The sequence below is a fragment of the Ursus arctos genome, unplaced genomic scaffold (genome assembly GCF_023065955.2).
Source record: "Ursus arctos isolate Adak ecotype North America unplaced genomic scaffold, UrsArc2.0 scaffold_11, whole genome shotgun sequence".
NCBI classification, from domain to species: Eukaryota; Metazoa; Chordata; class Mammalia; order Carnivora; family Ursidae; genus Ursus; species Ursus arctos.
Window position 1 is genome coordinate 62,717,131 of NW_026622775.1, and position 23,702 is coordinate 62,740,832.

The window sequence follows — 23,702 nt, forward strand, 5'->3', positions numbered from 1 at the left end:
GTTCTCTTTTCACCCACTATAGCCTTGCTCTGCCGGTGGTCCTGAAGTAGCAATTCCTGGACAAACTTTCTTCAGAAGCTCCTGGGAGCCTGGGATTTGGCTACCTTGGAGGCCATCCAGCCAGAATGTCCACCATCAAAGGACATCTTCAGGGGCGCCTGGGTGGCACAGCGGTTAAGCGTCTGCCTTCGGCTCAGGGCGTGATCCCGGCGTTATGGGATCGAGCCCCACATCAGGCTCCTCTGCTATGAGCCTGCTTCTTCCTCTCCCACTCCCCCTGCTTGTGTTCCCTCTCTAACTGGCTGTCTCTATCTCTGTCGAATAAATAAATAAAATCTTAAAAAAAAAAAAAAGGACATCTTCAGTACACAGTCCCCTTTTCCTGTTCACAGCTCTTTTATTTCTGTGTGGGGCACCACCTATACCCACTATCAGTGCACATAGTTCTGAATGGCTGGCCCTTTGCTGGCTCCTGCAGTGGACTTGTAATTTGAGCCTCACCTAGAAGAATACCACTGTTAACCACAGTGATTGGAGCAGCAATGGGCTGTGGGCTTATGAGTAACAAGAATTAGACCACAGACTTCTGCTGGAATTATCAGGAACAAGGTTCTCTCTTTTTCCTGGGGCTATTAAACTGGTAGAATGCAAACCGGAGGTCTGGTAGTCATTGTGGCCACCACTTGGAAGCCCTTTTTGAGGGTGATAGCTATAAAGAAAAATAGTCTCTGTCAACATTTGTTGGGTCCCTAGATTCAGCCATGCCTGAAGCCAAATACCCCTCCTGGTGTTTTTCTGTTATGTACATCTACATAGTGTAAATAACCGTTTTTGTCTTTAGATGGTTTGAGATAGATAACTCACTTGCAATGGAAAGAGTCCTGACTAACGGAGGGACCCAAGGCCTAGCCCCCAAGCCAGGGCTCCAGCCTGCCTTTCTGATCCTACTTTCTATTGTTACCTTCAGTTCCTAGCCCTTAGATCTAATCTGTAGCCAGTCAGTCTGCTGGTAATACATTTTCACATACCTTCATTGGTTAAGGAATAGCATCTGCTTTATTATCAGTAAAAAATGGGCCAGAAGAGCATGTAGGACAGAAGTGAAATCAGGATCCAGAATCTGGGGCTTCCTGGCTCTGGAAAATCTGCTGCATGGGACCTCATTTGTTTCTTATTGGGAGGAGCTCTCATTTGCTCAGCATTAAAGGGCCTTCCCTCTACCTCAGTCACCTTCTTAATCCAGAGGTTGTAATTTTCTAACAAGGTGTATATTCCTGGCATGTTCTTCTGTCCACAGCTCTTGCCCCAGCTGATGATGCCCACCTGGTACCAGGTCTTGTCAGATTCTGTGTTGCAGACCAGAGGACCCCCACTGTCACCCTGTGGGCAGAGAACACATTTCAATAGTGAGTCCCATTCTAGACTGTTCATTTGAGGTAAAGCATAGCTCACTAACTGAGACAATGCACTGATCTCCCTTGCTCCAGGCTGCCAAAGGAGATGTTGTCATTGCTGACCAGTGCCCACCCCTCTCCTGGGTCCACAGGAGCAGCGTGCTGCTATCAGTTTGGCTCTGGGACTTGTAGACAGTGGAGAGGACAAAACTAAAGAGGGAGGAGAGAGAGAGAATTGGTGAGAAAATCACTACATGGAGCACAGCGAGAGGGGAGTTAGAGGATGAAGTAAATGCTGCATAGACCAAGAGGAGTGGAAGATAGTTTTGTGGGCCTTACCAAATCCGAAGCTCTGGAAAGGGCTATAAAAGAAAGAATGAAAGCAGAATATGAGAAATATTTTTAGAGTTGTGGCTATGCATTGAGTCTCCTTTTGTATTCTTCCAGGGCCATGAAGAATGATATTTCTTTTTAATTCTTTGGTGTGGGTGTCTGCGGGACACAGTGAGCTAAAGCTTTTCTGAATGCATGACGCATCTGGGGTGGAATCACATGCACCTCTGACTCACACGATTATATAAATATAAATACATATACCAAGTCCCTGTCATGTACCACACATATATAAGGTTTCCTTCTACCCATTTTAAAACATGCATAATGAGGTTTAAGGAGGCTTTAAAAGCTTGATCAGGTTTAAACAGTAGTCCATCCAGAGCTGGAACCAGGACTTCCTGATTCCAAAGCACACATTCTTTCCACCTTGCTACTTGCCTTTCATGGAAGTTGCTGAGTGGCTACAATCATTCAGGAGGCCTTTCTGCAATGGAGAGGTAGCCTCCTTTCCAAGATCATAAACAGTTGGCTAGAACGAATGGAATCTTGTAACGGGCTCTAACAGGAGGAGGATTAACATTTCCTGGACATGATCTGTGAAGCACAGTGCTAGCCCCTGGACTTCTGTTTCTCATCAATCACACTACCTCACATCTCAGTACTTTGATTCCCATTTTATAATTCTAAAATTGAAGGTCAAAGAGATTTGATCACTCCCATTTAACAAGTCTTCACTGAGGAAAAACTAATTGTCAGGCCTTTGGGATAGAAGACTTTATGTTCTAGTGGAAGAGATAAAAAAGTAAACAAAAAGGGTCAACTGTGTTTGATGGGACAGAGGTATGAACACAATAAAGGAGGAATACAAAGTGAGGAATAAACTGATTCTGTTGAGGGAAGGGTCTGTCAGGGTAGACTTCAAAGCATTTAGTTTGAAGGGTGAATAGGAATTTGACAGGAAGAGTGTGTGTGTGGGGGGGACTGACTGGAGGGGAATCAGACAGGAAGTAGAGGGACTAAGATGAGGACATGAAAATGATGAAGATCTGAACCAGGGATGACTTTGGATATAAATGATGAGGACTAGTTCCAAGGCCATAGGGTGTGGATAACAGAGATAAAGTGTAGGGAAAAACAATGAATAAACATGTTCAAATGGAGTTTGGGTTGGCCGAGGGATGCATTGCCAAGCAGAGGGATATACGGAGGAGAATTACAACGAGGTCGCGGCTCAAGGACACCCAGTAAATGTGGGCCAAAACCAAAATTGTCCTTTCCAGTATAAAATGTTGCCTCTAACACTTGTCTGGTTTCTGTGGGTGTTTTTCTTTGTGCTAGTTTTGTTTCAGTCATTGGGCAAGAACCAAATCAATTCTACTACAATAACTCCTTCCATAAATTCTGTTTGTATAGCTTTCTTCATTTTATGAAGGGATGAATGTTATTAAAAATCTTATTAATCTGTTGCCTTGATTATTTGTTATTTTTTTATACAACAGTGAGAGAACTGTCTCTGGGCAAGTAACTCTTCTAAGCTTCAGTTTCCACATAGTTCAAATGGAAATAATACCAAGTACTTCCCAAGACGGTTGGCAAATGAAATTTTAGGAATCTATAAATCACTCAGCCCAGGGTAAATGCTATGTAGTAAATGCCCTAGAAATGTATTAATATTGTTATTTTACCCTTATGTATTACAAACATTGCTTGTATATTTAGGAAATAGAGATTCTCCTCACAGACTGCTGGGACCAAAAAAGACATCTGTAAATACATGTCCTTTCATGCATAAACCTAGTTTTTTTTCTTCCTGTTGGAAAGAAAAAACAAACATTGCCTCAAAGGAGGGTCTGGCCTCAGACAGTTAAGGACCTGAGGCTGATGACAGCCTGACTAAGGGGGACTTTCTTCCAAGGATGAAGTCTGATAGCCAACGATCTGTCTGAGTTGAAACATACTGACCACGAGAGCCTCTCAAGTTCACCTCTATGAGATAATTGTACCGTGTGATCACTCCCGACTGTTTTGGGGTAGAAGCAGATGACTCGGCTTCCAGTCTGGCCCCACTACCACCTGGACTTCAGGCAAATCACTTAAATTCTAATCTTTGTTTTCTCATCTGTTAAACAGGGAGAGTGAGAGCTGCCCAGCCCATCGTACACAGTAGTGGAGAAAATGAAATTACTGAATATGTGTAAAAGAGCTATGAAGTTATTACACTGCTTTGGATCCATTCAGATAGTGAAGGGAATGATTGATGATTAAAATAACCATGATTTCTCATCTGTGAAGCAGTCTTGATTAAATATTTCTCTGTATTTCTTCCCAGCTCTAAAAAGTCTGTGATTCTAGGGGAGCCCGGCTGGCTCAGTCGGGAGAGCACGTGATTCCTGATCTCGGGGCTGTAACTTTGACCCCCATGTTGGGTGTAGGGATTACTTAAAAATAAAATTTAAAAAAATTAAATAAAAATAAAAAGTCTGTGATTCTCAAAGTCTAAGATTCTATGGAGTGAAATAAGACTTCTGTGAAAGCATCAGGGGTGATGAGCTCAAGATAACACAGGGCAGTGAAACTACTCTGTATAATTCTATAATGATGGCTATGTGTAATTATACTTTTGTCCTAACTTATAGGATGCACAACACCATAAATGAACCCTAAAGTAAACTACGAACTCTGGGTGATAGTGATATGTCAGCATAGGTCCATAAGTTGTAATAAATATAACCCTTTGGTGGGGGGTGTTGACAGTGCAAGAGGTTAGGCATGTGGGAACAGGGATAAATGGGAAATCCCAACATCTCCCTCTCAATTTTTCTGTGAACCTAAAGCTGCTCTAAAAAATAAAGTCGTTAAAACAAACAAACAAACAAACCCAGCAGCTCAGGTCTAAATCAAGTCAACTTTGCAGTCCCATTCCAGACTTCCCAGCAGCCTGGCCGGATGCCAGTTTTTAACCTGCAGACTCTTAACCTCCTTGAGGACTTCTCTCAGGTGTCCCCTCCCCTAGGGCTACTTTATGGACAGATAGTTGCTGGCTTCCTTGGAAGGTTCATCTATTTGAAGAACATCTGTTGAGCATTTTTCATGTGCCAAGCACTGTGCTAGGCAGTGGGACTTGACACACGAATAAGAAAACATTTCTGCTGGAGCTGAGAAGACAGGTAAGAAAACAGTCAGCTCATTGTGATGACTGTTGCTCTGAAAAGTTGATAGTCCTCCACAAAAGTATTGCATTACTAGCCAGGGATATGTTTGATTTTATATTTTGTTTGACGGTGTCGTTTAAAAATTATTTTTTAATTGAACTTTTTATTTTTCATAGTATAACCTTGGTAAGGGTGTTACAAAGAGGAAAAGTGTTGGGAAAAGTAAGTTAAAAATCCAGTTGTTTTCCTTTGTTAACATTGAATTTTAATTTGTATTTTAAGTATAGCATCATCTTATTGCTATTATTTTGAACATGTTTTAATTTTTTCATTATAAAATTATCATTTTCCTGAATTATGTGATGACATGGTTTTTAAAAGTTTGCTAAATTTAAAAATATGATTTTATTTTTAAAGGCAATTATTTTTAAACCCTAGGGGACTGTCTGCCTAGTTTATCTGTTTTATTTTTTTTAAGGATTTTTTATTTATTTACGTGACAGAGATATAGCCAGCGAGAGAGGGAACACAGCAGGGGAGTGGGAGAGGAAGAAGCAGGCTCCCAGCGGAGGAGCCCGATGTGGGACTCGATCCCGGAACGCTGGGATCACGCCCTGAGCTGAAGGCAGACGCTTAACGACTGCGCTACCCAGGCGCCCCTAGTTTATCTGTTTCAAAGTGATGATAACGTTGTATAATTTCAGAAAAAATTTCCTTGACTGCATCACTGTCAACTTACTGTTAACAATAGAAAGCTGTCTAAACAGAGAGCAAAGCTTTTCACTTCACAATTTTAAAAACAAGGCCTAAAATGATAACTGCACATCATTTATGATATCCTTAAGTAATAGATAGAAGCTTTCACTAAAGTACACTTTGATGGGAGAGATATTAAAGCAAAACTCTTAGACTCTAGATGGTAGATTCAGGCACTGAAGCAAGGGTACAGAAAATGTCATCAAAGATGACGCTTGATTGTTTTGAATTTTGCCGTAGTTGGCTTTGGCCATTTGAATGTGGGATGGTGTCAAATCAAAGAGATTGAAACGGTCCTGTGGGAGTGCCCGTGGGGACTGATTCTTATATTCTTGGGTGAGCAGTGGGAGTGGCAGCCTAGGATGACAGGAAGTCTGCCATGCCTGGCACAAACCTCCCTGGGTGATCTTGCTCTGTCCACCTCTCCAGGCCTGTCTCTTATTACTTCTGGCTTCTGAAAAACTGGAAATTCCCTGAGCACATGATGCTGTTTCAAGCCTTGGTGATTTTTCCCACATTCTCAACTGCCCTCTCTTTCCAATCTCACCTACTAAATGTTGTTTCCCCTTTTCTATTGATATTGGAGCTCTTTGCCTCCTGCTCCAGTATGAAATGGTTGCTCCCTGAGTCCGTGGTATGGTTAGGATCTGAGATCTTTCTGTAACTGCTATTATTGGGAAGCTTTGTCTTCTCTTCATTATTTAATTTTGACATAACTGTACTTGTATAATGCTGTTACTATAATGCTGTAGTTGTATAATGCAGTTGTAAGAAGTGTATGTTATAATGTTATAATGCAGTTGAAAGAAGTAATGCAAAGAGATCCCATGTTTCCTCCAATAATAACATTTTGCAAAAGTATAGTACAATAGCACAACCAGGATGTTGGCATTGATACACGGATCCCTCATGTTGCCCTTTTTGTGCTGCTTCCACGTCCCTCCTCCCTGCAACCCTTTCTTAATCCCTAGAAACCACTAATTCATTCTCCCTCTCTATAATTTAGTTATTTCTAGAATGTTCTGTAAATGGAATCATTCAGCATGGGACCTCTGGGGATGGGCCTGTTTCACACAGTGTAAGTCTCAGAAGATCCATCCACATTGTTGCATTTATCAATAGTTTGTTTTTGTCACAGCTGAGTGGTACTGCATGGCATTGATGTACCATATTTAACCATCCACACCTTTAAAGATGTTTGTTTTCAATTTTTGGCTATTATGAATGCTAGAAACACTCCTGGACAGGTTTTAATGTGGACGCAAGCCTTCATTTATCTTGATTAAGTGCCTAGGAGTGGCATTTGCTGGGTTGTATGGCAGGAATGCATTCCGTTTTTTAAGAAACTGCCAAAATGTTTTCCAGAGTGGTTGGACTATTTTAAATTCCCACCAGCAATGCATGAGTGCTCCAGTTCCTCTGCATTTATGTCAGCATTTGGTGGTGTCACTATCTTTTTTTTTTTTTTTTTTTTTTAGCCATGGAGAAGTATGGAGTTTTGTTTTTAGCCATGGAGAAGTATGGAGTTTTGTTTTTAGCCATGGAGAAGTATGGAGTTTTGTGTTTCCTTAATGGCTAATGATGTCGAACTCCTTTTCATGTTCTTATTTGCTATCTGTATATCTTGTTTAGTGAATTGTCTGTCCATGTCTTTTGCTCATTTTCTAATGGTTAGTTTTTTCTGCTGTTGAGTTTGAGAGTTCTCTATACATTCTAGGTAATTCCTTTGTTGGATATCATCCCCCAATCTGTAGCTTCATTTGCATCCATTTGCAACAACACTCCGACCAGTTTTAAGGATTGACTTGCTTCAAGTTAACACACTCCTTGCTTGCTGACCTAAGTCTTGATCTGTAACAGAATGAATTTACTTTCTTTGAGATTTGCAGAGCATGGTCCTTGAGGAGAGGAGGACCAGAACTTTCCCAGGCCACAGAAGCCAGCACGTCTGTCTGAAACCTCCTCGGCTTTCTGATTAGCTAACAAATTTTTTAGCAAAATGGTTATTTTGTTTAGGTTTTTTTTTTTTTTTAGGTCACACAAAAGATTTTACTGTCCTCCCTTTGTGCATCTGTAGACCCTGCCTCCTTTGCAGAAAGAACAGAATACTCCCAGTACCAAATCCCCTTGCACTGGAGTAAGGTTTATAGCTGGCATCATCAAGTCTGCATGTAATCAAGAAACATGGCTGCCACTGCACTTTCTAAACCCCTTTAAAAACCCCTGGGCCAGGCAGAAACCTCAGAGTTGGATTTTGGTCAAGAGTCCATCTTCTCCCTGGGTTGTTGGCCTCCTGAATAAAGCTCAAATTTCTTTCCAATCAAAAACTCATCTCTTGAGTAATGGCCTTTCAAGTGACTAGGCAGCTGAGCTTGGATTTGGTAACACTCTTAATAGGGTCTTTCACAGGGCAAAAGTGTTTAATTTTGTTGAGGTCCATTTTATCAATAATTTCTTTTATGAATTTTGTCTTTGACGTTTTTCTATGTCTCAAGGATTTCCTGTGTTTTTTACCAAAAGTTTTTAAAGTTTTACGTTGAAGTTCATGATACATTTTGAGTTGTTGTTTTTTAAAGATTTTATTTATCTATTTGAGAGAGAGAGAGAGAGAGAGCATGAGCAGGGGGGAGGGGCAGAGGGAGAGGGAGAAGCAGACTCCCTGCTGAGCAGGGACCACATGGCTCCATCCCAGGACCCTGAGATCATGACCTGAGCTGAAGGCAGATGCTTAACGGACTGAGCCACCCAGGTGCCCATTGAGTTAAGTTATAATTGAACTTATTGTAGGAATTAATGGTTCTCAATTAAAAAAATAAGATTCATTACTCTGATTTTTGGCTTTATTTTTCCTTATTTCCTTATCCTATGTTTATCGGTAAATTAAATCCAACTCTCTATTCCAGCTATGACAGATCCTGCCTGGAGTATTGCTTTGAGTATTAGGTTACAAGACGGGTTCTTATTTAAATCTTCAATTTTAACAGATTTCTTTGAAATTGGAGTGAGGGGTGGAGGATAGCAACTCTTTATCATTGGATTGGGGTGGAAGCCCCGATTCCCCACTCAGGTCAGTGATGACACCCAGGGGAGGAGCAGGAGTGCTCAGTTATACCTGGGTGGCATACCTGAGTGGGGTGGAAGCCCATGGTCTCCACTGACATCAAGGGGGGCAGAGGATGACTGGTTACTACTAGATGGTAGTTAAAGTCCTGATTCTCCACATAGCTTCTTCTGTAACCACTATGGTAGGCAGTGGAAGGAAGTTGAGATTGTCCTCTTGACCTTGGTTGATGGGGTAGGGGGCCATCAATGTTTTTCCTGTTGTTTTGTTCGAATACAATGTTTAATGTTTATTGTAAAAAAGTTTCTGCCTTCCTAGGTTGCTCCTTTCCTAGTCCAAAGAGAGGAAAGTATTTCTTGTTTTGTTAGTTTTCGTCTGTGCTCCTTGGCATTCTGGGTTGCAGGCTTGTACAGCATCCAGTCTGGGATATATAAGAGGCAAAAAGAAAACCCAAAGAACTCACTGCTGGGTCCTCCCTTAAGCACTGGGATATTCAGTCAGTCCATCTTTACCTTTCAGAGCCTTTATTTTTGTTTTACAATGTAATGTCCAGTACCTTTAGCTGTACTTAGTGGGAGGGATTGGGGGATCTATGCTTTCTCCATCCTGTCTAGAGCCAGAAGTCCCAATTCTCTTTTTTGTTTTGTAATGTTTTAATGTTTTAAATTGTCCAGAATGTGAAGAAAACACAAGATTAATGTAACATTTGATATTCTCTCTCTTTTTGGTCCTCACAATATTCACCACATGAGAGACTCCTTCTAAACAGCGTCATTGCTACAGGAGTCCATTCTTTCTTATCTCAGAGACCCTTCTGCATTTTCTTCTCCCTGATTCCCTCAACCTTTATCCCAAAACTCTCTTCCAAGATCCTATCTCACAGCCTACCAGGGAAAACTACCATCTCCTAACATTAAACAAGAATAGACAATTCTGTAGATAAATACTCTCCCCTTCCATGAGACAGCTTTTTCATTACTCTACAGAATATTTAACATCTGCATTTATAGTTCTCTACCAATGACCAGATCCATTGCCCAGCAGATGAGTAGGACTAAATGGACTCATCAGGATGATGATGAACAAGAGCATCTCCCAAGATGAAAAAAGCATTCTTAGGCTTTAAAGACAACACCCATCATTTATCCTTAGAGCCACAGGAAGCTAATTTCTGAGGGGTTATTTTCCTATTTTTTTCTAGCATCAATCAAAAATGTATTTCTTTTTAAATTGTTGTGCTCATTTTATTAAAAACTAAGATACCAGTCTTTAGTTTCCACATGTATTTCCAAAATATTATAAGTCTTTACTCAACTGCCTGCCTAGGACATTGTGGACTCCTTTAGGTGAGAGACTATGTCTCATTCATGACTGGATTACTCAGGGCTTAATGTGCTTAACAGTAAATTAATAAAATAAAATGATTCCTTGTATGAATCTCAAATCCTACTTGGCTTTTTGTTTTTTAAGAAGTCCAAGAAATGGAAAAGCCTTGGAGCCCTATTTATGTAGTATATCTAGAGAAGAGTAGAAATATTTATGCAGGGTTGCTACATACTGACTCATGGGCATGCACTGACATTCCAAGGACCTGACAGTGAGTACTCTCCAATTCATGTCCCCATTCCCATGGCAGAGCCCTGAATCCCACACATTTTCCAGACTCTTACTGTCTATTCTCAGTGAAGAGAAGATACCCTTGCATTGGTAGCTCTGAGGTGATAAGAGCCTGTAGGGTGAGGGTGGGGATACCCCTTAGTTACCTGGCAAGCATCAAAACTCTCATTCTCATATCCAGCACACAGCATATTCTTGGTAAGTTTTGGAAATGCCTTTGAACATTTCTCCCAATCCATGATGGTCATTGGCACTTTCATCAGATCAGTTTTCACAGAGGTTTTGTCTTCTAGCCCACAGAGAAAGCACATAAGAAAGGTCACTAGATAGCAGTCCCAGTGCTGATAATGCAACTGGATCACCCGGTGCATCCCTGCGTCCCACCAGCCACTTGTCTACCTTTCTTCATATCCTCCACTCTCCATTTCCTTCCAATAATTCCATGCTATTCAGTCATTCTACCATCCCAGGATTTTCTAAACAATTCCCCACCTACTTGAATTATTCCTCTTACTCAAAATCATATTTCTGCTTCCAAGCTGGCTTCCTGCTTGACTCCAACCAGCCCAATAGACTTGACTTCTTGGAACTGATTATTGATCATTTCTCAGCACAAGCCTGCCTCTCTAGCATGTATACCTACTGCTACTTTTTAGTATTTGAGTATGACACTTCCCCAACACAGCGCTGCTGAAAGTAGGTTTGTGCTCCCAGGGAAAAAGCTTTCAGGTCCTCCAGGCAAGGGTAGGTTGCCTAAGAGTCTTTATAGGGGTTTTACCAAGGCTCTTTCTGGACTGCCAGTTTCCAGGAATTTGTCTGGACTTCTTTCTATCTCATTTACTCGGCCACACAGATTTCCAAATTCTTCTCCTTATTGAGTAGTTTTAATCTTATAGATACCCATCTGCCTCCTCTTCACTTCTAACTTCCCAGTAGTAGTCCAGAAACAGTGTTACTCTAGTTGTCCTCTAGTTACTAAACTCCTGAAATACCTGCCATCTCCCAGACAACAGCTGGTTGCAAAGCTCCTCATGGACCTAGAGTCTTGTTCAGGCCTGAGACAGTGCTGTGCTGTTCCCATCCCCCCCCCACACCTATTTTCTTTGGGGATAGGCCAATGGGACTTTCATAATCCCTTTTCGCCCTAGTACAGCTCCTCCTATCTTGGCCAAGTAACAATGTAACAACAAGTAACAACACATTCATTTCTAAGAATGGCTGGGCAACACTCCAGGATCATCAAAAGTCTAGGCTGGGACAGGCATCTTGAATGCCTGTAGGAACCAGGTGGGAAACATCAATGTGTGAATCAAGGGAGATGCAAGAGAATAAAGACTATGGGGGCCCCTGGCAAACTGGAAAATTTAAATTCAGTTAAACAAACAAACAAGACTGATCTGTGCTGGCTAAATATGACTACACCCAGCGACTGGCTTGGACCTGGCATCTCAACTTGGGGCCTTGAGGAGATGCTTCCTTGGCACCGGGAAGGGGCTGAGATTTGGCCTCTGTGAGCCTCAGGTATGCAGGGATTTGCTCCAATGCAAGTCTTTTTCTCCTTCCTCCTCCTTAACCCCCTCTCCTTTCATGCTCCTGCCCACATCTTTAGATTTATTGGCCCATCCTCAGATACCCGTGATGTGTCTCCTCCCCCAGCAGCTCTCAGAAGATGCTGAGCAGTCACGTACCACTGTTGGTCTGACCCCATCCTGCCACCCAGCATTTGTGCCACACAGAGGGGCTGGGCTTTCTGGGCATGCAGATGGGCTCTTTCAGCCCGCTGAACGTGATGGGTGAGTCCAACAGCAGCAAGGCAATATCGTTGTCCATGTTGGGTCTTTGAAAGTCCTTGTGAAGAACTATGCTGGTAATCCCCTTTATTTCCAGGGATGAGCTGCTTAAATCATTGCTTCCCAGGACAACACTCAAGTCCGTTGGACTGGTGGCATAGAACCAGAGAGGGGGAAGTGGGAGGGGAAGAGGAGTCATGAAGCACACAGAATTTACTCTGCCCAAAAAACCTAAATCCCACATAGTTCTAGGGGCCTTTAGGACTTGTGCTACTGGGACTGTTACTCAGAAGATGTAAGAATTTGAAAAAGGTAGAGGGAAGTGAAACAGCAGGGGTGGCAGACTACAGCCACATTGCTGCTCCAGCACAGTCTTAGAGATGTGAATGAGATACTCCTGTCTAATGCTACAGAGAAAGTACTTAGCTTTGGGGACTCCAAAGAATACACAGGAGACCACTTGGCATAGATCAAATTTGCTTCAGATAGGTAAGGTGTTATTACATTGATTTGTCTACCAGCAACTTAGAGACCCAGGCACAGAATTTAATCTAGACCTACCACTGATTAAGCAGAAAGAATCTTTAATAATAATTTAGGTGTTCCCTCCAGGCAGAATGGCCAGAAACTTCCCAATAGTCAATCTTAAGTATATCATGGAAGCATATGCAACAAGTTTCCATGGTTATGCCATGGTGAAACTTTCCTCTCTTTTTCATTAACTTTTAAAAGCCAGCCTTTCTATGTATCTTCAAACTTTCTTGAGGTAGTGTAGCGGGTATAGCAGAAAGCATAAGCACTGGAGCCAGGATTTAAATCCTATTTCCGTTTACTATGTGTGCACCATGGGTGAGTCACCCAGCCTTATTGGGCCTGTTTCCCTCTCTATAGGGTTTTTCATTCTACCTGCCTCGGAGGGTTGTTGAATGAATTAAAATGGGGTTTCTCAGGGTTGATATCTGAATGAATAAGTTAATGCAGGTAATTTCTTAGCAGATAACTGATTCATGATTAGTAACCAGTAAATGCTAGATTTACAACCAGTCTCCGGGAGTGCAAAAAAAAAAACTCTCCAAGGATCAGGTAAACAGGATGTCAGAGAGCCCAAGATCCCAGACTTTCAGAATTAGCAGAATTTCCTCCTAGAAGGACTTACATGTCCAAGAAGAGGTGGAGGGACCAACCCTTTGGCTCCACCAAACCACAAATGTTCCTGAAGAGGACAGTGTGTGACCTCAGGGGAACCATACTTACTGGTCTTAGGTGAAAATGAGGAGGGCACAGCAGATGCCACCTTCAGGTTCACTACCTCCTCCTCCCTAGGGCTGGAAGGGTTGGGTGGTAGTATTCCTGTCTGACTCAGGACTGACCAGGTCTAGGATTTCCCTTAGCAATCAAGTTTTGCTGAGTGTGGGGGTGCCCTGGTGATGAACACTGTCAGAAGCAGCAGGGATGGGCTTTTGATACTTACAGTAGCTCTTCAGAAATAAAGCAGTGAGCAGCAGTGACAATCCACCACTTGTTGATGATTGAGCCGCCACAGAAATGTTCATTTCTTGCCTGAATACTCACCTGCCATGGGAATTCACCCACCTCAGCCTCCATCCCCCCTATGATTCTGGAATACTGAGCTCCTCCCTCAAAAATTGGTCTTTTACCACATTCTGGTAGAATGAAAGAGAAAAAAACAGAAAAAGATGCAACACTTCGTCAATATCCACGGATGCTTATAAGTAGTTATCATTATACCTATTCTAGAGATGAGGAAACTGAGGCTGACCCAGTGAAGCACCTCTAGGAATACTAGTAAGACAACAGATGCTTTATATTGTTGCATAGAGTTTGGGACATGGGTCAGAAGCGTTGGCTCTGTCCTCCTTTCAGCATTGTGATCTCAGACAAGTCACTTCACTGAGCTTGTTTCTTCTCTAGTCTAAGAGAAATCAGAGGAAAATTCTTGTCCAGAGCCGTCTCTAGAGTGCTAGGCAGAATAGTGCCCCCACCACCAGTAGATGTCCATGTCCTAATGGACTGTGCCCTGAAACTTATGACTATGTTACCTTTCAGGGAAAGGGAGACTTGGGAGATGGAATTAAAGTTGCTAATCAGCTGACCTTAAAATAGGGAAATTATTCTAGATAATGTGAATGGGCCCAGCGTATTTATAAGGGTCCTTAACATGGTGGAAGGAAGCAGGAAAGAAATATGACTATGGAAGAAAGGCATGCAGAGATGCATGCTGCTGGCTTTGAAGATGGAGGGGCTACCAGCCAGGCAATACAGATGACCTGTAGAAGCTAGAAAAGGCAAGGCAAAAGATTCTCCCCTAAAGCCTCAGATTAGGAAAAAAGAACTGCTGACAGCTTGACCTTTGCCCAGTGAGACCTGTGCAGATTTTTATCCTGCAGAACTTTAAGATAAGAAATGGGTGTTATTTAAGTTTGTGGTGGTTTGTTACAGCAGCCATAGGAAACACACATGCAGGAAAACAGAAAGGTGGCCCAGAAAGGGCGTGGACCTCCTGCAAGCCCTGAGCCTGAGCCATTGTAGGTTAGAACATTCTGTTCCAGACAGAGCAGCTCCATGCCCTGAGAAGCTGAGAGCAAAAGCTGTGGCTGCTAGTGCCGAGAAGAGAAATTCACCTCTGCACAGAGTACAGGTCCAGTGCCTTGCCCCCAGGAGGAGGAGATATTCCATTTATATTAGTCAACTTGAATGTCACCTTGTGTTCTGAACAAGGAATGCGTTTCACTCTAAGAAGCCTAAGATCTCCTCTTGTCTCTTTCTTGATGCCACTTTTCCAACTTTTCACTCAATAAAGGTTTTGAGGATTTTGTAGTGTGGGTTGGAAGTGACCCAGTAATGGTCATGTTTTGCTTAAAAAAAACAAAAAACAACTAGAGTGAAAATTTAGCAATTTGCATCAAAGGCCTTCAGCTATCAGTAATCTATAAAGGCTTTTTTCAGAACTTTGGATCTGCACTTCCTCTTTCATTTATCAAACAGAGTGCTTACTTACTATGTGTCAATGCATTGTTACAAACACTCTACAAAGACCAATTTACTTAATTTTCATAATAATGCTATGAGGTAGGTACTATTATTATCATCCCCACTTACAGTTAAGACAGCTAAGGGACAAAGAGTTTAAGTAATTTGTCCAAGGTCACACAGCTAGTCATGGCCAGACCAAGATTTGAACCTAGGCAATCTGACTTCAGGGTAGGTGCTTTAGCACTACTCAGTGCCCCTCTCTGTCTGGAATATTCTCGGAGATGGCTGCATGGCTCACTTTGTTCAGACCTTTGCTCAAGAATCACTTCTTTGGAAAGGTCTCCGCAGCCCCTCCTGTCCTCGTTCCTCTTTATCTCCTACTCGACATTATGTTTGTTCATCACTTTATCATTGCGTAAAGTCGGACGTTATTCATCCCTTTTTGCCTGACTATGATATCAGAAAGTAAGCCACATCTGGGGGAAGGAGACATGCCTGCCTTGTGGATAGTGGAATGACAGCATCACAGCTGGCATGGAGGGGACACTGAACAGTGACGAGCAATCCTCTGACTCAGTGGTTCCACTCCAGGGAACTTATACTAAGGGAAGAATCTGGAATGCAGAGTTGAAAGATCTTCACTACGGTGAACTCTAGAATAGCAACAAATTGAAGGCATCCTCCATGTTATGACTAAAGGAGGGCACATCTATTCAGCCATAAAAATTATGCTGATGGGGAGCTTTTAATGATGTGAGCCAAATGTTTATGATACAATGTTGAGGGGGAAAAGTCAGGATAAAAAATTATATATGAGCGTATGGTTTCAATCATGTTAACAAGCTGGCCTGATGCATGTGGGAGGAAACGTGTCATGATGCTATGAGCTTGAAGCTTGATCAAATGATGGATGACTGCTATGCGTACCAGTCGTGTGACAGACATCACTGGGAAGCAGGATATGGCATTTGCTAAGAGGGTGGGCTCTGGGGTCCCACAGCCCAAATCTGAATCCTGGCTCTGTTGCTTACTGACTGAATGATTTCAGTAAGCATTGGGGAAAACCACTTTTCCTTGCTTACCCTCCCTTTCTTCATTCCTAAAATGGATCTACCCTATAAAAATGGATGTTTTACAGATTAAATGAGGTAGTGGGTGTTGAAGTGCCCAACACAGGGCTTGGCCCAGAGTAAATCCTCAAGCCACGTTAGCTGTCAGAATTTCTCATATCATCTTGCACCAAAGGCTCCATGGGGCTGGAGGAGCCCTTTCTCTTTGTCCTGAGAAAACTGGTATCACCAGTGTAAAATCGGGTGGACTTGTCAGTTAATACTAGAGCACAAAACCCCTGAGCGATGATGGAGGCAAAGCTGAAATGGGTGAGAATTTGCTGCAATTGTAAGCACTGGAGAGGGGCTGCTGATTCTGTCCCCACACCATGCATCATCCCCGACTCACTCATATTTCAGCCAACGCCCAGGCCAGAATGAGGAAGGCCGTGTGAATAGGCTCTGTTCTTTTCATGGGGTAGTGTGTGGAGAGGGAAATGCAGGCCCTAGAGTCAGAGGGGTGCAAAATCCCAACTTTTCCACTTCCCTGCTGTGTGATTTGGGACAAATCTTCAACCTTCATAAGGCTCAGAGTTCCTCATACATGCGTGGAGCTGAGAGTGGAGGCCCCACTGTGGTGGTATGGAAATTAAATGTGGGGAATTATCTGACCCATGAGAGCAGCTAAGTAACCCAGCTTCCCTCCAACCTCAGTCACCCCTTAGAGAGAGAACACATCAAGGAACCGTGAGGAGCTGCCCGTTGAGAACGGAAGACCCTGGTCTTCCACCTGCGTGCACACAGGTGAAGGTGCCCAGCCAGGCTTCTGCTCTGCATCTGCAGATCCCCGGAGCTCTGCCATGCTCCTGACCCCCATGCTCGTCTGTCCCTGATTTGGAGGTCTAATGCTCAGCTCATTCCAGGCACTTGCTTCTAGTCACTCCATTACTCATTCAGAGATAAAGTTTAGGATTTCAAAATGGAAACTTAAGGTCGGACAGGTTGAACTTTGGGCTGGGGAAGAGAGGAGAAGAAAGAGAAGTATTTTTGAGGAGGGAATGTGGGAAAACCTGACATTACTGCTCTTGTGAACTTGTGGGCCAGCCTCTTAGTGACGAATTAGCTAATAAGTGAGCTCAACAGCCACATCTCTTCCTTAGCCCTTAACGCTCACCACTGACTGGATGAAAATGATGTGAGCAGAGCCACTGTCATGCCCAGTCCCACCTGGGAGAGCTGCTCTGGCCACTGGGAGAGGAGTCCACATACCGACATGTACGCCTTTGGCTTGGGATGTGAGCAGCAGAATTGATAACAGGAGCATGGCCCTTGGCTTTGCTGTTGGCCTAGGAGGTGATGGAGGCCAGGGCTGAGGGAAATGTTGCTGGCAGAGCCTCCCTTCTTATATCCAACCCTGGCCAATGATGTCACAATGGGCTATGGGTTTGAGAACTCAGACAGGTCATGCAGGCTTCTCTTCTTGCCATTTTGTTTCCAAGATAGTTGCTCAGAGGGACATCATCCTTGAAGGCGTCTGGTCTGAGCTTCCCTTCCCACTGACCTGGGCAGAACCCACCCTCACTGAGTCCTTGGTGGGCACCTTGCTTTTGGCCCTTGTCATTCCCATGTATTTTAAGGCTCAAATGCCTCTTCTGCAAAGCCTGTCACGTCAGGCGTTCTCTGTGAATTTGAGCATAAGGCCTAAGGGAAGGGTTGCCAGGTTGGACCTATAGATTAGGGAGGAGATCCAGGAGGCTCAGAGGCCTCTCCCAGCACTACCACCCTACCCAGTACATTTGCCCTCGTAGTTTTCTGCTCAGGCCTCTGATCTTGGACTTCTGGCATGAACCTCCCAGGCTGGGTTCAGAGGCCCTGGCTTCCCTTCACGCACAGCCCAGCAGGTGACAATCCTTGCAGTCAGTGCTTTCTGGGTTGATTATACATGGCCCCCAAATCTCCAGATAGGGCCCTGTTCATCTCTATAGATGGGAAGATCAGACTCAAAGGTGGATATGCCTGGTCCATGGCTTCTCCTTATGTCAGCTGCTCAGTCATAGGATTTGGACCTTACTATTTTTTCCCATACTTTAAGCACACTGACTTGGGTGGACTCTACCCAAGCATCCACAGTACTGCCTTCCTGGCCACTGGGCAGGCCCAGTGGTTGGAAGTGAATCACACTCATTTCAGTTCCCAAAGTGACCGCAGTTCATCTTCCAGACCAAGAACGTCTACTCTGCCCAGCCTAACTCCCATGGTTTTCTTACCTGCAGAAAAGGAATAAGAGGGTCCATCAGTAAAGTCGTTGTGAGGCTCAAAACAAGATTATGTGACTCAGGTGATGGCGCCTCTTTACTGTATCAAGGGTGTGGCCCCAGGTACTTCCTGAGAGGAGAAATTCCAGGGCAGGTGACTTACCCCTTTTCTTATCCCACAGAGCCCTACACATAGCTGCTCCTCAGTGTCCAGGTGTGTACTCTGAGGGTTGGGCCAGGGCCTGCTATGTGGTCATGGGATGGCACAATTCCCACCCATTCTGAATAATATGTAATCTGCCCCCTCAAACAGAGGAGGCCTGATGAAGGGCTAACCTTTTTTTTCTTTCCCGGCATATGGGTAAAAGTACCAAAGCTTACTGGGTCACTGGGCCCTAGTCTCACCACCAGAGAGCTCCAGGTTTTCCTTCTGCTCTTGCTTTAGACTCAGCTCTCTCTCTCCCTTGGACCTGGCACTCCCACTCCTGCTGAATGCTAGTGTCTCCCCTTTGCTCAGGTTCTGGGGGTGGGGCATGGAGGGGGGAGGGGCCTAGGCCCTAGGTGTGATTGGGAGAAAGGAGGATACCCGCTAATGTCACTAGTGGGGAGGCAGGGATAATGGGCAGACCCACACTAAGCTGCGGCTCATTTTCTACAGAAGTATCTGGACAAAAGCACAGCTCACCTCTAGGAAGATCCATTTCCTTCTGGGTCTGCATCCCTTCTGTTAACATGACTGGACCCTATTTCTTGTGAAATACTCATTCGCTGCCCAGCATTGTTGTTATTATTATTATTATTATTATAATTATTATTATTATTATTATTTATTTGTGTGTGTGTGTGTGTGTGTGCCAAGCTTCTTTACAATAACAACAGATTGCAAAATGCCTGAACTGATGGAACGGAGAGATGGGTGGGGACAGAACTACTTCCCACAGCCATGTCTCCAGAGGGCGCCATTCTCATAGACGACAATGGGACTACCTCCCCCTGGAATTGGGCAAACATGGGGGCTCAGGTGTGAATAGAAACTTCAGTGCTCTATAAGGAATCTAGAGAAGTCCAAAAAGGAAAGAAGGCACATGATGACATAGGTTGCCCAGGGACTGCTGCCTGGCCGATGCTTCAGAGGCCCCAGGGTGGCATTATCATGGTGACTTGATTTACCATAGTCCTGACCAACAGATCTCTAACTTTGCTGTGCAGCCTGGGGAAGCTTGCTCAGAGCAGGTTAAGGTTGCCAGATTTATCAAAGAAAAATACAGATGCCCACTTAACTTTGAATTTCAGGTAAAGAACGAATGTATTTCTAATATGTGTGTACCCCATGCGGTGTTTGGAACACACACATATCTGAACCCTAATGTATCTGAAGTTCTGTATTTTATCTGGTAATGCCAGTGGTGATTTCCAGGCTTCTCCCCTCAGATGCTGATTCAGTGGATTGGAGAGGGGTGGAGAGCCAGATCAAAGTATTTTAACAGCTGTTTCCTGATGATTCCAGTGGAGATCATCCTGGACCACTCTGAGAAATGTCAGTCAGGCCTAGGGTAGGGAGCTTCCTGGGGTCCCTGGGAAGCTGGGGCTGGAGTCTGACTCCACCTAGGAAATCTGGAGAGCTAAAGAGTGGCTGGCCAACCACTTAGGCTCTGGGAAGGTACTGCTGTGAAGGGACTGACTGATACCCTAGTTTGTGCAGTGTGGGCTGCACAGGGGACAGAGCCAGGGTGTTTGAGGATACACCCATAGGGCTTCCCAGAGGGGGCAAGAGGACCCAGAGGAAAGAGGCTGGGGATGTGCTACCAGGCCTGGGAGCTGCAGGAGAAAGCAGGCCCGCAGGGAATCATGGAAGAGCCTATGAAAACACCACCCTAAAAGTCAGCAGGAAATGCCTCCTAGGCCCAGAGGTCAGGAAGCTGATGTTTGGGCTAGCTCACCTTTATCTGCACCCTCTCCCCAACTTTGATCCCTGACAGGAGTGAACGAGCAGCTCAAGGTGAGGGAAGATGAGCAGAACCAGAGGTGAGAAAAAGCCCCTGTCCCTAACTGGACCCAGACTGGGAGAGGGAGATTTAACAGAGTCAGATTTCAGCCTCTGGAATGTGACAAGAGTTCTAATGCCTACATTAAAACTGGGTTTGGGACTCAAGTGTGTGTGGGACTGTTATCTCTGAACAACCAAAATGTGTACAGGGAGCTTTTTTACCTGGGTAGGACAAATCACCCCTGCTGACTGGAGTTTAAAACAACGGTGGGGGACACAAAGAAAGCTGTGTTTTGATCGCAATCCATGCATTGCCCTTGTTCAAACACAGCAGCTGTATTACCTATTGCATTCTTCAGTGCCTTTACAGTTGAGAAAGGTCTGGCTGGAACTTCATGATTTCTCCATTTACAGCAGTCTGCTGAACAGCCACTGTGGGGGAACATCCATACAAGCATGGGCAAGTCACCTAGCTCAGGGAGGCAAATGTCTGGTAGGACTGCCACGCTCCACCCACTGCCACCCCCAGGCCTCAGCTCTCATGACAGATGCAGCCAATTGATCATAACTCCTTTCTGCTGAGGCAAGAATTGGCCACAATGTGGCCATTTAGGCAGCTGTTACCAGACGATCAGACAAAACTCATTGTTATTGTTGGACTATGACCTTATAGTTGCAAGAGCCTTCCCAGTATCCAGTAATGACGTAGTCAGAGACTTTGGAGGATGCATCTGGTCTCCTCTCTGACTTTCATGCAGAGACTTGCTGCCCCTAAAAGTTGTGTCTCCATTTATATTGTGCTGTATTATTTAGTAGGTGGTTTGCATGTTGTACTAGAGCTGATTTCTGAAGTCAGACATATTTAGCTTCAAATCCTGCTTCCACCCCTTCTATAAAGGATCTTGGGCATGTTATTTCACCTCTTAGAGTTTTGCTTATTTCTACACAGGTTATAAAAGGACCTACCTGCTGGGTGGACATGTGGATCAGGCTGTGGTCACAATGTGTCTTAGTCACTTCTGACTGTGTAACAAATTCAGTTGACCCTTGAACAACATGGGGATTAGAGACACTGACCCCCCCACTCTTTGCAGCCAAAATCCACATATAACTTTGATTCTCCAAAAACTAATAACCTACTGTTCACTGAAAGCCTTACCAATAACATAAACAGTTGATTAATACATATATATGTATTATATATATTATACACTGTATATATACTATATATATATACACTATATATATTGTATATATATATACTATATATATACACTATATATATTGTATATATATATACTATATATATATACTATATATATTGTATATATATACTATATATATAGTATATATATATAATATATATATTGTATATATATACTATAATATATATAATATAACATATTATATGCAACCAAGAGACTGGCAGCTGGTGTTCATCTTTCCCCTTCAAGGCTCAAGGGTTAGTAGCTTTGTAGATAAGGGTAGTCCTCATTATAAACCCAATGCTGGCATAAAACAGGAGAGCTAGATTATTCCTCCCTGTCTTATTTTTTTTTTTATTAATAATGATTTTTTATTATATTATGTTAGTCACCATACAGTACATCCCCACTTTTTGATGCAAGGCTCGATGATTCATTAGTTGCGTATAACACCCAGTGCACCATGCAATATGTGCCCTCCTCACTACCCATCACCGGTCCATCCCATTCCCCCACCCCTCTCCCCTCTGTAGCCCTCAGTTTGTTTCTCATAGTCCATAGTCTCTCATGTTTCATTCCCCCTTCTGATTACCCCCCCTTTTTTATCCCTTTCTTCCCCTACTGATCATTCTAGTTCTTATGTTCCATAGATGAGAGAAATCATATGATAGTTGTCTTTCTCTGCTTGACTTATTTCACTAAGCATTATCTCCTCCAGTGCCGTCCATGTTGTAGCAAATGTTGAGAACTCATTCTTTCTGATTGCTGAGTAATATTCCATTGTATATATGGACCACAACTTCTTAATCCAGTCATCTGTTGCAGGGCATCTCGGCTCCTTCCACGATTTAGCTATTGTGGACATTGCTGCTATGAACATTGGGGTGCATATGGCCCTTCTCTTCACTACGTCTGTATCTTTGGGGTAAACACCCAGTAGTGCAATGGCTGGATCATAGGGTAGCTCAATTTTTAACTTTTTAAGGGACCTCCACACGGTTTTCCAGAGTGGCTGTACCAACTTGCATTCCCACCAACAATGTAGGAGGGATCCCCTTTCTCCACATCCTCTCCAACATTTGTTGTTTCTTGCCTTGTCTATTTTTGCCATTCTAACTGGCGTAAGGTGGTATCTCAGTGTGGTTTTGATTTGAATTTCCTTGATGGCTAATGATTTTGAACATTTTTTCATGTGTCTGTTAGCCATTTGTATGTCTTCATTGGAAAAGTGTCTGTTCATATCTTCTGCCCATTTTTTGATTTGTTTATTTGTTTCTCGTGTATTGAGTTTGAGAAGTTCTTTGTAGATCTTGGATACCAGTCCTTTATCTGTAGTGTCATTTGCAAATATATTCTCCCATTCCGTGGGCTGCCTCTTAGTTTTTCTGACTGTTTCCTTGGATGTGCAGAAACTTTTAATCTTGATGAAGTCCCATAAATTCATTTTATCTTTTGTTTCTCTTGCCTTTGGGGATGTGTCATGAAAAAGGTTGCTTTGGCCGATGTCGTAGAGGTTGCTGCCTATGTTCTCCTCTAGAATTTTGATGGATTCCTGTCTCACATCGAGGTCTTTCATCCATTTGGAGTTTATTTTTGTGTATGGTGTGAGATAGTGGTCAAGTTTCATTCTTTTGCATGTAGCTGTCCAATTTTCCCAGCACCATTTATTGAAGAGACTGTCTTTTTCCCACCGGATGTTTTTTCCTGCTTTATCAAATATTAGTTGCCCAAAGAGCTGAGGGTCCATTTCTGGGCTCTCTATTCTGTTCCATTGGTCTATGTGTCTGTTTTTGTGCCAGCACCATGCTGTCTTTGTGATCACAGCTTTGTAGTACAGCTCGAAATCCGGCATTGTGATGCCCCCAGCTTTGTTTTTCCTTTTCAACAGTTTCTTGGAGATTCGGGGTCTTTTCTGGTTCCATACAAATTTAAGGACTATTTGTTCCAGTTCTTTGAAAAACGTTCTCGGTATTTTGATCGGGATAGCATTGAAAGTGTAGATTGCTCTGGGTAGCATGGACATTTTAACTATGTTGATTCTTCCGATCCATGAGCATGGAATATCTTTCCATCTTTTTATGTCTTCCTCAATGTCTTTTAAGAGTG

The 23,702-nt window shown here is 43.4% G+C and overlaps 1 protein-coding gene across 1 annotated transcript; it reads right to left on the reverse strand.

Moving 5' to 3' along the window:
• Positions 1 to 1,062: 1,062 nt before the first annotated feature.
• Positions 1,063 to 19,138, reverse strand: PRSS55 (serine protease 55). The gene is made up of 5 exons (XM_026519077.1): positions 19,090 to 19,138; positions 13,578 to 13,770; positions 12,005 to 12,255; positions 10,463 to 10,605; positions 1,063 to 1,380 (listed from the first exon to the last, which is right to left on the reverse strand). Exons 1-5 carry the CDS (start codon positions 19,136 to 19,138, stop codon positions 1,063 to 1,065), a joined length of 954 nt encoding a protein of 317 aa, XP_026374862.1.
• Between the last annotated feature and the right edge of the window lie 4,564 nt (positions 19,139 to 23,702).